We start from the raw sequence: 15,866 nt of genomic DNA, 5'->3' as shown, positions 1-15,866 counted from the left end.
TCGCGAAATGGTCATAATAAGTTAATCACGTGATTTATATTTTACTCATATGTAGGAATGTGATTTCGTAAAGACGACGTGCAGCATAGTATTCATCGATCTTAAAATCTCTACTTGCTTGCCACGTCTTGGCAGTCTGCCTCGTCCTATACTTGAAAACACAACGCGTTTTATTGGTCAATGGACCCAACATTGTAATCCAACAACATTTTGGCGAATCGTGACCAAGGGCAGCTGTATCCGATTCAATTTCTTCGCAGCACGAATTCTTTTTTCTCGCGACATGGGTTTCTGTGGGATTCGTATCCTTCGAATTTTCCTTATCTGTGTTCTGTATTTGTATTTGGATCTGGACCATCGTATCATCAGCCAGCATCCAGAAAAATCAGCATTTCTAAGCGAGAATAATTACCGTATTGTCAGCACTCGTGCCGATAGCGGACGATCAGGTTACTTTCGTTACTACTTTCGTCACGAAGGAGCCATCGCGACAACAATTACATCAAGTTACAAGGCAACGTAGCCACTAATCAATAATGTCTTTCGATTACGCCGCCGTGTTTAACCCCAGAAGCTTGAACGTAGATCTATGCCTCGCAATGAATGTAACTCTGCTGGTCCAGCTTTTATCGCCAATGCCAGCAACACCTGTATTCCAATGTATGAATGGCATAGAGGATAAATCTAATTTAACTCTTGCTCTACATGATAATTGATGGGAATGGTAAGCAGGCGAGCTGAAAACGTCGTCGGTTGCTAAGTCAGCACCCGTGATTGTTCTTACCAATCTTACTAAATGCACGCCATGCTGATTACATCCGTATTTCTCAGTAGTCCGAGCATCTTGGCAAGGATCTTATAACGGGCCAAACAATATCGACTTCCGAGATGCACATCCCCTTACTCGAAGTGTACTCATCACCCGCTGCAAGTGACGAAAGAAGCTCCTACCAAAGCAGCAATAAACGTGAGTTGCAAGCTCTTGAAGCCAGTTTTACATGGCCACTGTCTCCTTCGGACTCTGGATAGTGCTACGACTGCCATTCTCACCATAGTAAATGCCACCAACACTCAAGTACCAAACACTCCACTTAAAGGCAACGCTAGTCCAACTATGAATTCGTGAATGTATCATCGCTTCCATACAAACGTCGAGACTCTGGTGTCGGCATTGAGCCAAACTCCCCTCAACGCGTCAACAAGAACGTATTCCACCACCAAGTAGTTATAATAATAATAAGCGGTGATACGGTATAGAGGTATAGAGAAAACCCGAGCCTCAAAGATGGAATCATTCGTGGATTGCCATGCTTTTATTACCCTTTTACCATCTTGCACATCTTCGGCACATTCGCCTGATCCAAATCGATTCTCATCATCTTTTCTGGTCTAAATTTATCTGTAGCTTCCGTCCAGGGCACCGACCGAAATGTTGTTCGAAACGGCCAAGTTTGGTAGTATTGCTAAAAAGCTCGAGCGACGACTCAAAAAAAAATGAGTCTTGGATCCTCGAAACCTTGACTTGAGTGCATCCAGATTTCGTTTGAATACCTTAGATGCACTTGAATTTCGACTTGAAGCACTGTCGAACGGAGAAGCGAACTAGGGCTTCTCTGTATTGGACTGCATGGCCAGCTTCTTGTTTCGTCACATCTTGGCTGCCCTAGTAGTAAAACAAGATCAGCTAGAGTAGTGTCTTTGCTGCGAAATATCAAATACCTTGAAGCAAGCACATTTTAGATCTCACGTACTCGGATATTTCTTTCCTTGCCGTCGACTTCTTTTTGCACACCTACAAAAACGAGTACTGATGGGTTTGACGAGGAGCGCCTTCTTTACGCTCTGGGATTGTGAAGAATAAAGGGCCCGTAAAATTTGGCCTTGGTAAAAGGAAGGAATTTGGCCATCATAACAGTCCCAATCGTGGTATATGTATAGTTTGTTACTGTTTGCATACAAAGGGAGAAAGTCCATAGTGATATCCTCTCTACACTGCCCAAGATTCCACTGTACGAAGCTCATCATCTCCAATAAACGGCTTCTCAATACTCTTAATCATAGCTTCTCCACATAATGCACATTCGGATGCCACTACAACATCCAATTCCTCCTATGCAAAGAAAAAATCGTAGTCAGACAAGCACAAAAAAACTTGTTTGGTCTCCTAATTCATTTGCCCCATGTGCATTTCGTACCTTCATCCTCTCAATGTTATTCTTGATTTCAGTTGATATCTTTTTTGATGCTGAAATACCGCTTGCGGCAAGCTGAGAAGCAGTCTCACTACCATTTTTTTTCATGGTCGGAGCGATTATAGCCGTTGCCAACACACTCTGTCTTGAAGTCATTTCTCGAGTTATGCCAACTTGTAAATCTTGAATGCGTTTTGCCTGTCTAGGTCCAGAATTCGACAAGACCTGATGTATGGATGTTTAAATGTTAGTGAAACGTTGAAGAAACAGGCAAAGGCAAACGTAGCGAGAAAGCAAAAAAGCAGAGATTTCATCAATGAGTAATAACATACCAGTTTGATTAAACAATCTGCATGAAATCCATGTTCACAAGGAAAGATATAAAATTGTCGAGTGATCAATGACAAGTGACAAACTTGACATTTTTCAGAGATTCGTACAATAGCACATCTTCAGTAAAACAATGGGTTGTGAGCTCGAGCTTCGACAATGCAAAAAGTTCGCTGCTGTCTTTCTGTAACAGCATCGAAACTCTTACTTGTTCCGTAACTCTCTTATATCCTGCCGTATACTCTCAGCACTCTTAGTAGCTTCATCCATCTCAGATTTAAGTGACTCGATATGTGTATTATAGTCTTCTAATGCTGCACATATCTCCTCTTTGAAATCGTCAATCAGGACAAAGTCAGGTAGAAAGGGTAGTATGTCTTCGATCTTGAGTAGTTGTGATAGTCGAAGGAATTCAATGGCCCTGTTTTTATGTGACAAACGTGTAAGAAAAACAAATTCCCAAAGGCACAAGGATGTTCACGCTTCACTAGGACTACTCCCACAACAACAACTCAACTGTTTAATATCCTGTCGTTTCTCAACAACATGCCGTGCAATACGTAACCACAATCTTCGCCGTAATGTGTCATCATCTTCAGGCTTGTCTGCATAAATTCTTGCCAATTCTAAATCATTTGTCTAAAAATTTGGAATATTGCAGTGTCAGCAAAGAACGATGAGTAAAAGACTATGTAAGGTCTAACCTACTTCTAATGACCAATCTACAGCTTGCTCATACAATCCCATGGCTCCATAAATATATATACAAGCCTGAGTCAATCCATGCTGCATACATACTCGTAGTGCGTATTGCACGTCATAATGAGGATCCTCTCTCTGCAAAAAGACCATCGTTAATACTGATAGACAGGTAGACAGGTCTCGTTAAATATTTGGCTTACTTGAGAGCGAAGAAACTGCAACAATGCGGCCTCGTCATCATTCTTAGCGTCCAACACATACAATGATAGCAGATAATTGTGCACAACCGGATCAATGTTTTCCAGATTGTTAATAACATGTTGCAAGTATCGAATTGCTTGATTCTGTAGCAGTTTTCAAACAAAATGGTTATAGTCAGCGACACTGACTTGAAAACAAGTAAGCACTGTCTCTTTTGCTTAATGCAGAAACTTGCCTGAACGTTTCGAAGAGGCACTGCTTCATACTTGAGTAAAGCAGGAATCAAATGCCTTGGATTTAAATTCGATTGCTTAATCCAAGCATTCACTGTATCCAGCACTGTATTCTGAATTAACATGGGCGAATACTTATAATATAGCTCCACAGATGACTAATATTGCGCGAAAAGGGGTGAGTCTTATAGGCGTATGGATTTACACCAAGATCAATCCTTTCCATCTCCCTAACTCAATAAACTTACCTGTCTTTCAAGAGCCTTGAGAGCCTCCTTCCACTGTTCAACATTAACCCAATGACTGACTACACGTTCAGAATCACCAATCAATTCAGCATAAAACAAAGTCTCGTGAGTACGTCCATGACTTGACAAAAGACTGTAGACTGTCTTGCGATCCAAACGGTCCTACATTATCAAGAAACGGGACATCAAATATTCTGCGTTTTTTTTTGGCTCATAAGCCTTACCTTGTAAGTGGTAAGAAACTGTTTAAACTCATCAGTAGCCAGTTTCTCTTCCTCTTCAGCTCTCTTCAAACTAGCACCTAAATCATCCAGCTCTTGAGTACTATCAACCTTATTCAATTCCTGCTGTCTTGTAACCGAGTAGTTTGTTTCCTCAACAGCATCTCGTAACGTATTTAGTTTGCTCAGCATCAATTCTACTAGCCATGTGCACAGCAATGTTATTTGAGTAACATCTTGCCGTGGCATTCGTTGTAGTTTGCTTAGTAGGAAAACTTTTAGAGCATCACGTTCATTCTTGGCTAGGAATCGAAGAACAACATCTTCGAAAGGGACTGATTTCGATTGGGCGTAATAGGTGGCTGATAATGCGTATCGTTGTTGAGCGAAATAGTAGTCGGCTTGAGCTGTTGCAATCTTGTCCTTTTGCTCTTCGCTCTATGGCGCCAGCATTGTGTTGGAGAAGAGTGAGATGAGCAAAACAATGACTGAGCAGTGGAAAAATGCACGGTCTCACCTTGGCGAATGACATGGCGGCATCAAATGCCTTCCTCTCTAGATGAATCTTCCATATATTACGATCTTCATCCGACTTGACCAGTTCGAATAACGACAGATTCGTATATACCCAACATGTATTCTTGGCTGGATCTACTGCCATTTTTAAAACCCGTTCATTTGGCTCCTGCAAAATAGCGAAGGTGTCAAAAATATTTCTGCTATTTTACGGATGTAGTTGGACAAACATTCGTGGTTCAAATGTCACGATACGTACCAGTGTAACCAATTCTTCATAGACAAGCTCATTATTCAGAATGCAAACAGCTTGGACCTTGTTTTGTATCAGTACAATAAAGTGAAACTCGGTGAGGGCAATTGATGTTGGTGGGATGAAAGTTTCGTCGTTGTCTCCATGTTGGTATCTGACATGACAAAAAAAGGCTCTTTACGACAACATGTCTAATACGTGGCGTAAGCGTCAAATCCTTACGGTAATAGTTGAGCATTGTCGATAATGGAGTCACCAACATTTTGACTGCCAAAAACAAAGTTTCCAAAATAGATACCGGGTGCTAGGAACGAGATAACGGTAAATTTTTCCGAAGAAACAGGGTCTGAATAAGTTGAAAAACTAACCGGTCAGCCACGCGAACGTCTTTGGTAAACTCGGATATCCATTACTCTCCACGAACGGACTCCAACAATGGAATTCACTCGTCGTAAGCTGACCAGATATTTCCTGATAACCTGTTCATCCAAGGTTGTCGAGTCAGCGTTCCGATTCTTTGAGTTGAGTTTCATACATGAAAACTATGGCATCACGCTCTTACTTGGAGTCACATCATACTTCCTAAACAGTTCACCAAAGAGCCCATTCTCTCCATTCCCATCGGCCACATTACCAATAAATTGATACATTCGATCTGGCGTTGTGACGGCGACAACATATTTCCGTGGTGAGGCAGGAAACTTTTCGTATACTAGTCCTGTTATTGGCATGTTGTCTTCGTGTAATGTGTAGACCTGTTATTTTAAGGTGCTGGGTGTGAGGGCAAAATATATTTGTATCCTACTACTGCATAACAAGCTTCACAAACCTGCTTAAAGTATCTCTCTTCACCACGCTTGAAGAACTCTTCAGTAGCATGTAACTCAGATTCAAATATGTGTCCCTGTCTTGATCCAATAAGCATGGCCCCTGTTAGCAACTCACTCTGTCCTTGACGAGGTCTTCCCCATGCAACAGATTCAATAATGACGCCCTTTCAAAAAAGTTGCGAGCAATCAGCTAGAAAAAGAGGCCAGAAAATTCCGTGGACATATGAAGATATTCACGTACTCGTATCCTATTCAGTATTCTGGGCTTCTTCCACTTCTCAAATAGATAGAAATTGTCTCCAGATTCCATCGAAATCAACAAGTGTCGAGCCAATGGATTGAAAAAGAGACGTCGTATCTTGTCTCCTTTTTGGCGAACGACTAGCTCCATCTCTACAAATAAAATTCAAGTAAGCAATAAAAGCAAAGGAAAGTCTACAGATGCTTGCAATTGTCGCGTTTTCCCAACAACAAGGCCAACATCACACCTTCAACAGCATGAGCCTGATTCAAATCAATTCTCAATATCTTTTGCGGTTTAGATCCATCTTTAGCGAGAACATTCCCCTCTAGAGCGACGACCAAAATGTTGTTGGATACGACCAAATCCAAGAGCATTCCTGGAAACTGGAATTGGACCTTGTCGAGACTAAATATAGGAGTTTCCAGGCTGTTACTTCCATAATATTTTGGATGATTTTGTTGAACGACCTAAATTGATATTGGCAAAGAATCGTCGAAATGTTGATAATTTTCGAATTAAACGATCTAGCAATAATTGATTCACAGGAGCAAAACTTACCACGATAGGTTGATTCTTGGTCGAGTTTCGAGCACTGCTCTCATCTAACGCATCAAACAGAGACATCTTTTGCTCAAAAAGCTTCGGTTTTCACTGTTGTTTTGTGGAAAGTCGACGATATGGCGAGAGCTCGACAGAAAACAAACATTTAGACATGATAGACGGGACACGACGCGTGCTTTAAATCCGACGCGCGACTGATTTTACTCCTTTTAAAGGTTTATCTCCAACCGTTTTCACGCAAAGTTCACGTTATCCACGTCATGGTGTCTCCAGGGCATATTCGTTTGCTACTCTTCTCCAGTCTGAAACAATATCATATGGGTCTAGTTGTGTTAAGAAATTGCATGCCAGCCACACCGTCGCGAAAAGAAGTATCATATACGGAAGATGAAGAATAGAACTCACTGACGCCTGTTGCTTCAAGCTGCTCAAATCCCGCTTCAAACCTTCGATATCTTCGACTACAGCTTTTTGAAGTAGCTCATGTCGAAGCCATCGAGAAATCCATGCCAATAGCATATCAATGGAAGCTAACAAAACATTGCGCATCACTTATATATAAATACATTTGACTGCAGTCTTTTGTTCAAACAACTCACCCCAAGTATTATTACTTGCAAGGCATTCTCAAACACAACACGAGCGGTTTGCGTAAAGAGCTCGAAGAGTTCGGGGCTTCTGGAGCCTGATGTTTGGATGAGCATGCAGGTTCAATATAGAGGGATCTTTTGGTCTTCTTTTGAGCACTGACCTTCTTGGAAGAAATCCAAAAACCTTGCTCGAGTAAGAATACCCAATAAGTCATTATTGAGCAAATACGTGACGTCATCACGACTCTGTGCAATGCGTACTGGCAATTGTAGTTTGGGCTTGTGGATCGAGATTGGAACGGCATCTCAAAAAAATTAAAATTTGTGAAAACACAACCTTTGATTTACGCATATTCCATTGCGTAGTTCAAATCACCTTTTGCCTCAGTCAAAGCTCTTATAACCCGTCATTGTCATGTCCAATCGATTCAATAAAAGTAGCAAGAGCATATCTCGTAATAATAATAGCGTCAATTCTATCCGTTGAGTCACCGCTCTCGACATTATAGTGTGTCCAGCAATGTCACCGCATGATCATAGTTCGGAGCTAACAGTGATGCAAATGGTTTCCTACGTAGAGCAATTTGGCCAGACTCTAATACAGTCTAGAAAAACTTATTCCAGATTCGAGGCACTAAAAAATACTGCAAACAGAATCCCACTCCTCGACTGGGAGTTGAACCCAGGCTGCGTCCGTGACAGGGACGAGTGATACCGTTTCACTATCGAGGTCTTGCATGATACGCTACAACTAAAGTGTATATATCACGAGCAAGACTTTGACAGCTTGACTTTCAACTTGATACGACACATGCCCCGAATCGCCCCGATAAGACTACAGATGCATGCGAGAGATTTGGGATGAGTTCGACCCAGACACCATTGCAAGTGTGTTTGAGAGTACTGCAAGCAAGAAGCAAAAAAAGGACACCCACATGGCCACAACCATGAGGATAATCACGTTGACGCATCCTAGTCAGTACACCAGGGTCCCTCCACATCTCAACCTGATAGAGATTAATTTGAAATTCCATCGATCAACGACTAGTGTCGACCCAGTGAATGGGAAAAGCGACGCGTGGCTTTGCTCTCTTTTCGGCAAACCACTAGCTCCATCTTTAGCATACATATCAATCAAGCAAAAAGGCCGTCATGGAACGTTTTTCACATGTTTGAATTTGGTGCTTTCTTTCCAAAACAGCGCACCTTCAACAGCAGGGCCTGATCCAAGTGAATTTAAATTACCTGTTGCGGTTCTGATCCGTCTTTAGCAAGGACACTCCCCTCCAGAGCGACGACCAAAATATTGTTGGGTCCAGGAGCATTCCTGGTAATTGAAATCGGACCTTGTCCAGGCTGAATACAGGAACCTTCAGGCTACTACGTTCATAGTAATTTCGTTGCTTTTGTTGGTGTATTTAGGAATTGATATAAGTGTAAATTAGTCCAATCGTTTGGATTTAACATGTTTGCAAACGATCCAGCAATAATTGATCTAACGGCACAAACTTACCAGGATAGGTCGATTATTGGTCGAGTTTTGGGCACTGCGCCTGTTGCTGCTCTCGTCTAACGGCTCAAACAGAGGGTTTCTCCTCAAACTTGTTGACGGCGGAAAGTTACAGGCGATTATGCGAGATCCAGAGATCAGCAGGAAGGAAATAAACGACTTGACACGTGCCAATTCATGTACTCGTGTAAGTTTATTCATTCTAGGGTCAAATATGCAAACGATGCGTTATCAAATACTTTACATTTTCACGACAAGTTCACGTTCTCGACATGTCTCCAGAGCATATTCATTTGCTGCTTTTCTTCGGCCTGCAACATGTTCATATGGGTCTAAGTGTGGAAAGTATTTTTTGTCAGTCACTTGGCAGCTAACCAAAAAGCTGGAAGACGTAGAGGAAGAATAGCACTCACCGAAGCCTGTTGCTTCAACCTGCTCAAATCTCGCTTCAACCCTTCGATATCTTCAACTACAGCCTTTTGAGGTAGCTCGCGTCGAAGTAATCGAGAAAGCAATGCCAGTAGCATTTCAATGGAAGCTATAAAAACACTGCAAGTCAGTGCTAATTCTGCTTGACTGAGGTTCTTTTGTTCAAACGACTCACCCCAAGTTGAACGTATTTGAACACTCAAATCTTCACCAAATGATCTGACGGCTTCTTCAATAACATGTTCTCGTTCACTCTCTGCCAAATCCTTCCAGGTAGATGAGCTATGGACCATGACAATCTAAACGAGATAGAAAGTGAGTTGGATGTTAAATAAAAAATCTACTGTTGTTCGAAGTGTGCTTTTTTTACCTCCTTCATATCTTCCGTAGACAATGATATGCTCTTGCGAAGAATCCCTTGAATATGATTGCTGTCCTCTCCCAACAACTGCAGATGATTGATTTTATTGCTCAATAGCTTCTTGAGGCATGAGCTGGATATTTCTGCATTTGCGTCTCCTGCCAAAAAAAACCATTACCACCAGGCCATGATGTTGAAGCATTTCAGCAAGTTTTCTTCACAGACCTGATGAATCAGCAACAGTAATTGACAAACAGTAAACCAACACATTGTATTGGATTTCCGAGAAGAGACGCTCTGCTTGTAAATCAGCTACTGATATCCCTCGTTTGGATACTAAGCGGAAAGTCCAAACCACGTTTTGGTGTCAGGCCAAAAAAACGCCCGCAAAATCTTCGAACAGCAGTCACTTACAAGGCTCACGAACTTTAAAGTTGAAATCATCAACAGCCGAAGCGGGTTGAATACGTCTCTTCAGCTCTTCTTGATTGGATAGCTTATCCAGTAGTGACACCATCATGCCATGCAGTGTGCGACGACCAGCTCCAATGCCCTAAAATCCAAATACGTAAACGAGCCTGAACAAAACCACTCGCATCAAAAGGCTACGTCGCACCATACGATTCAACAACACACGTCCTTTACGTAAAAGCATGAATAGGCCACTAGCATATTTCATGGCTCGTAAAGATTCGATCGTCAGCACCGCAGTCTTGGGTGGAGACAATATCGCTCTGAATGTATCAGCGTGCGTCAAGATGAATTCTGCCACGGCCGACTGTGATAGTACTGGATTAGGTTGTAATTTTTTGCAAAGGCTTTGCTCTTGGAATTGCTATCACGTACATAGACCTCATCTGTCCTAGCATACTCCAATACTTGCAAGACAATCTCAAATACTACATGGGTGATTTGCGTAAAGTGCTCAAAGAGTTCGGGGTTTCTGGAACCTAATGTTTAAGGGAGCACGGACCGTCAATGCTAGCGAATTTTTGGTCGCTTTTTATGCACTGACCTTCTTGGAAGTAATCCAAAAACCTCGCTCGAGTAAGAATCCCCAATAAATTACTATTGAGCAAATACATGACACCATCACGAGTCTGTGCAATGCGTACTAGCAATTGCAATTTGAGCTTGCAGATCGAGATTGGAACGACATCTAAGCAAAATAAAATCTCAGCAAAAAAAGGCATAATGCTAAAGGATGTTCCATTGTATGGTCCAAATTACCTTCAGCTTCAGTCAAAGCTCTTATAACCCGTTCATCGTCATATCCAATCGACTCAATAAAAGTAGCAAGAGCATTCCTCACAATAATAGCATTAATTATATCAGTCGAATCAACACTCTCCATACAACTGCACAATGTATCCAGCAATGCCAAAGCTGGTACCATGACCACAGCATCACCATCAGAAGCATCTCGACATAATACAAACACAAGTTGCTTCCAATATGTAGAGAAGTGGGACAAGTCAGCACCATTATCACCAGGCCAAAAGTCATCTTCAGATGTCTTTGGCTTTGATAGTGTTGCTTGGAAGAGTTGATTGATACCGGATAGTGCAGATGCTCGTGCAGGCGGTGTAAAGGCTTCTTCGTTACGTAAAAAGAAGTCTAATACTAGTCGTGTTATAGCCTGATATGTCCCATCCAATCCACTGCTAGAGAGATGTTCAACGAGACGGACAATCAACGCTTCAATCACTGGTGCCAAAGCACTAGCAATTTCCACTTGGATGGGACTTTGATTGGCTTTAGCTAATACGGCATTAAGGATTTGTTTAATGACATCAACATATGAAGCTGATGACATAAAGCTTCGAGTAACGAAATCAGCCAATTTACACCACGATGAGAGAGCATGGATTATAGAACCAGAGAGTTCTTGCTCAAGATTCTTTTCTACCAAATTTTCCAAGATGAGTCTCATTTCATCTCTCATAGCCATTATATGGACGGATCCTACAGCATCCCTATCTATTTGTGATCCCATACGATGTAGACGATCCAATACAGCAGTCACATCATATATCTCTTCACCGTGCTCATTGATACGTATATCAGCTTGCAATAAACCAAAGTACCGTGTCTGTAATGGTCGATTCGCAAGTGGTTCCTGCACACGGTCCAAAGTTATACCAGCGAGTACCTCCATCATTCGAGGCAATGATTGCTCAAATTGACCTTCACCAGTAGTACTACCACCTACTATATCATCATCTCCGAAATCGTCATCGCCATTATTTTCTTGACGAGATGCACCAGCAGTATACAACAAGACTTGCATAACTTTATCAATCTCAGATTGTTGAGACGTTGATTGCAGCAATCGTAACTCTATAGCTGCTATATCCATCAACCATGCTTGTTGATGAAGACATAATCGATCAGCTAGTACACGTTCATGACGAGCCTGTGCGTTGTCTTCTTGCTCAATCACTTCCATAGCCGTTGGTAGTGTAGCCAATTGCTTGACTACGAACCCTTCGTGATGGCGGAGATAACGAAGAGTCATTCTAGACGTATTTGGATGTCGAGTCAAGTAGAAGAGTACATGAAGCGCCTTCTCTACTATCGGATCAACTATCGGAGCGGCATCTTGTTCTACAGCGACTAGGCGCACAATAGAGTGAAAGCATGATAGTGCAGCTCCTTCGGACTCTGGATGTGGTATTTCTCCATCTGATCGTAATTTACTAAACCTTAAAAAGCAGCAAAGAAAAGAGAATTAATTGAAAGCATGATGTCACTTCGACTGCACCAAACATACTGCAACTTACCCCAGGAGAAACAAGGCAAGTGCAGAAGACCTTCCAGTCGACAATCCAGCCAAAAGCACATCAAATATAGCAGCCCGAATATCAGCAGTAGTAGGTGTTCCTTGCTGCAAATCTCCAGCCGCAGATGCCCGTTCAACAAGACTATTAAATCCAGTTTCTCCCTCTGCCAAAGTCATTTGATTCATAAATCCATATATAATTCGTTTCTTTTCAGCTGATGTGTCGAGAATCGAGACCAGTTGATTTATTGTACTTCCTCGATCAGCTCGTATAAAGGAACTTGATTGAGACAAGACTGCCAATATTTGGATGGACACCAATGGAATCTCACATCCAACTGTACATGAGACATATTCAGCTATATCAATGACATACTGACGCGAATGTGACAGTCGATCGTCCAACGATGCAAGGGAAGCAATATAATTGGGTGACACAGCTTTGAGTGATTCCAACACCAATTTCTGAGTTCTCAGAACATTGTGGACGATATGAAGGGCAAGTTTCACAGATTCAACATTGTGGTTGCCCCATTTACGTTCATTTACACTCTCAACACCAGTGCCAATAATTTGGGTTACGAGACCAAGTAAAGGTCTACCAGCAAAGATTTCGAAATACACTTCTATAGCTGGATGACATCCGATCGGTGTCATGAGACGTGTAATACCCATCTCATGCACCCATGCGTCGAATGATACCAAACATGAGTTTGCGAATTCCAGACATTCCTGAAGATTTATGAGTGAATTTGCGATTAAAAACACCAGCAATCATTCAGCGTAAGTCGAGTGTATTTTGTTTACCTTGGTCATGCTCCACTTCTCATCCGGATCAGCAAATGGTCTCTTCTCCATTTTATACAGCAACCTCTCCAGCACATAACGTACATATGGCAGCATACCATGCCCTTGCGGCAGCATACCATCTCCAGCACCAGACATCATGTTTACTGGTCCTGGTTGCACGATTTGCGTAATGGTGGGTGATTTCATCAATATATTCATCAGCTTCAAGAAGGCAATAGTTTCTGGGTATCTCTGTTCGTTGGTTTCGACTTCTTCTAAATCCAGCACGAGTCCAGGACTTATAACTTCGACTTGTCCTGGTCGTGGCGGTGGAGTGCGTGGTATTATTTGAGCTTGCTCCAACATTCTCCATACTTGAACCGTGATGGAATCACCACCTGTACTACTGGGTATACAGAATGCAGCCACGGCATTCAGTAAAGCAGCCTTGACGTCTACTGCGACCCGACAAACAAAGAGTTGTAATAGGGCATATACAGCTCGATAATGTTGATTTTGGTGTAGAGTAGTTCGAGCCATTTCATCAAAGTGCACGACGTTTCTTAATATACGTAAATATGCACATAAAGCTGCTGCATCTTTTGGACTGATTTCGCGACCTTCGGCTTGAGCTAATGCAGCTGCATATTGATTCAGAGTTCGAAACAAAACAATCCACGATACCCTCGATGCTGCAAGCTGCCCATAACCACTATATTGGTCTGTTGCACTCAAGAACTGTTGCAAAATTGCAGGTGAGACTTTGAGACACGACGGAAAAAACCAAGTCTGCACCGGAAGGATGAGCACCTCACCTCGTAAGCTTTACCAGACGACTGAGGGCCATGAGCAAGTGAAGCCAACATTTCCAGATAAGCTGGAACAAGCGCCTCAGTTCTCACCTCAGACGCCCATTTCAGAAACTTGCATAACTCGACCTCAGTCCACCATGCGTACCCAGAATCATGTCTAAAGCTATGCACCAAAGCAATCAATTTCAGCAAGTATTCGAAATCTCGTCGATTGGCTGTGGCATCGATTTCAGGTCCTGGCTGACCAAATGTATCTTTTGGTTGCTGCTGATGATGTTGCTGTAGTAATTGTTGCTGTTGTTGTCTAGGTACGACATCTTCATCGTGATTCTTTAATTCCTTGACTATTCTACCAAACTTTCTACACATGGATGCTATGAGGTCGTCAGCAGCATCTCGGAATGCTGATATGGTATAAGCTTCAAAGGTGTCGATGGCGATACCATCCTTGAGATAGACGATATTACGAGCTGGAATCGACATGTTGGTGGAAGGTGTAGTTTGGATGTATTCGTGTAGTAGTTTCGAGTGCGTTTCCATTAGTCGATATATGTGATGGAGAGCTCTGCAAAAAATGCCAAAAAATCAGAAAAATAACCATAATCAACTCATTGTGTTCACTCACCCTTGTGCAATAGTGGCTCGTACAATCTGCTGGATATGTTCGTCTGATACAGTCAGATTGGTTCCAGACCTAGACACTTCATGCCTCAAGTATACAGCCCACCTGAAGCATACTATGGCTTGCAATTCCTTCACTGCCCAAGTTGTAGGTATCAGTTCTCGTTCAATGGAAGCTACGTATTCGTCAGGTATAGGTGGATTAGATTCCGGAGATTCGAAAGGTGGAGTCATCTGAGCAGCCAGTACGGTAGTAAGAAGTGGGAAAGCTGTTGGATCAGTCATTTCGACCTCTCTCAGTTTTTTAATCAAGGCTGCCATTTCTTCAATCGTGAGCTGTCGATATCTAGCTGCTGCCCATAGAGTTACGACCATATCCTTTCGAGTATTTATGAGATGAGCTACATGAGTCCGAATCACATCTTCCGCAACCGACGATGCAAGCCCCGCAGCCTTCATTCGAGTCGTAGCGTCCTTTACTTTACATTGATCGCCTCCATACCCCTCCGCATCAGGACTCCATATCTTTTCCCGATTCTTCAAGTCTTCTAATGCATTCAGCATTTTGGAGACTGGAGATGTAGCTGGTGCTTCGCCACCTGTTATTCCGTCAAATATATCATCGACAAAGCTTCGCAAGACACGACGAATGGATTCCTTGATGCGACCATCCGTGGTGAAATTTAGGAGCGTTACGAGAGAGTCTGCGACGTATCGTCTTCCTCGATGGTATAGTAGGATGGCCGTCATGAGCACATCACGATCAAAACGAGCAGCTTGGGTTTGTGCTTGACTTAGCAGACTCGTAGCACGACTCTCTGTCACATCTAATATATCTGATATGAGGACTACAGTTTGGCCGTATGCTTCGTTTGCTTGCACGAATTGCTGGTTGAGGTATACAGTTCCTAGTATAATATTGGGTGTGAGGTTTTGGCGATATATTTCGCGACACGAAGAAAGAAACATTCAACCCTTTAAGGCTTGTTCCCGTAGCGATGCATCCTTTGGAGGCTCCTTGAAGAAGCAATCCAATTCACGAATAAACCTTGGGAGATTTGCGTTGATGTTTTTCAAATGTTCGACAGCAAGATGACCATCCAATGGTGGAATCTGCGTGATGAGCTGTGCGAAATCCTCCAGAGCTATTAAATATATTGAAATTGTTAATACTTTTATATGCAAAACGATTGCATCGCCCGAGTTCAACAAGGAGCTGAATTCATGTTTGGAGCTTTCCAACAATCACAAGGCTGGCTTGCTTGGTACGAGCGAAACTTACAGTCGAATTCACGCCTTGCCATGGCTATATATACAGATGCAATCTCGACAATTCATACAATCCAGTGTCGTAGTATTAAGGATTTCACAAAAGTTGACTCAATGATGCTTGCCAACGCTTGTCCAAACACAATTATTCGCAATGCAAACGACGACATTT

The 15,866-nt window shown here is 42.4% G+C and overlaps 2 protein-coding genes across 2 annotated transcripts; both read right to left on the bottom strand.

Annotated features, from left to right (window-relative positions):
• Positions 1-1,987: 1,987 nt before the first annotated feature.
• SmJEL517_g01238 (uncharacterized protein) lies at positions 1,988-6,594 on the bottom strand (the record flags this gene model as incomplete). The annotated part of the gene is made up of 19 exons (XM_031167166.1): positions 1,988-2,110; positions 2,196-2,417; positions 2,525-2,642; positions 2,731-2,943; positions 3,004-3,161; positions 3,231-3,359; positions 3,425-3,568; positions 3,667-3,816; positions 3,907-4,068; positions 4,131-4,565; positions 4,645-4,812; positions 4,903-5,050; positions 5,119-5,200; positions 5,265-5,375; positions 5,459-5,651; positions 5,726-5,890; positions 5,968-6,119; positions 6,215-6,437; positions 6,529-6,594. 19 exons carry the CDS (start codon positions 6,592-6,594, stop codon positions 1,988-1,990), a joined length of 3,162 nt encoding a protein of 1,053 aa, XP_031026762.1.
• Positions 6,595-8,879: 2,285 nt separating this feature from the next.
• Positions 8,880-15,729, bottom strand: SmJEL517_g01237 (uncharacterized protein; the record flags this gene model as incomplete). Its single annotated transcript, XM_031167165.1, has 16 exons — positions 8,880-8,963; positions 9,045-9,169; positions 9,236-9,359; positions 9,431-9,579; positions 9,647-9,757; positions 9,836-9,974; positions 10,038-10,199; positions 10,268-10,371; positions 10,437-10,580; positions 10,652-12,120; positions 12,205-12,935; positions 13,011-13,730; positions 13,808-14,369; positions 14,430-15,333; positions 15,400-15,570; positions 15,708-15,729. 16 exons carry the CDS (start codon positions 15,727-15,729, stop codon positions 8,880-8,882), a joined length of 5,721 nt encoding a protein of 1,906 aa, XP_031026763.1.
• Positions 15,730-15,866: the final 137 nt, after the last annotated feature.

This window comes from Synchytrium microbalum (genome assembly GCF_006535985.1).
Source record: "Synchytrium microbalum strain JEL517 chromosome Unknown SmJEL517_scf0004, whole genome shotgun sequence".
Taxonomy (NCBI): Eukaryota; Fungi; Chytridiomycota; class Chytridiomycetes; order Synchytriales; family Synchytriaceae; genus Synchytrium; species Synchytrium microbalum.
This window is presented reverse-complemented; position numbering and strand designations above follow the sequence as displayed.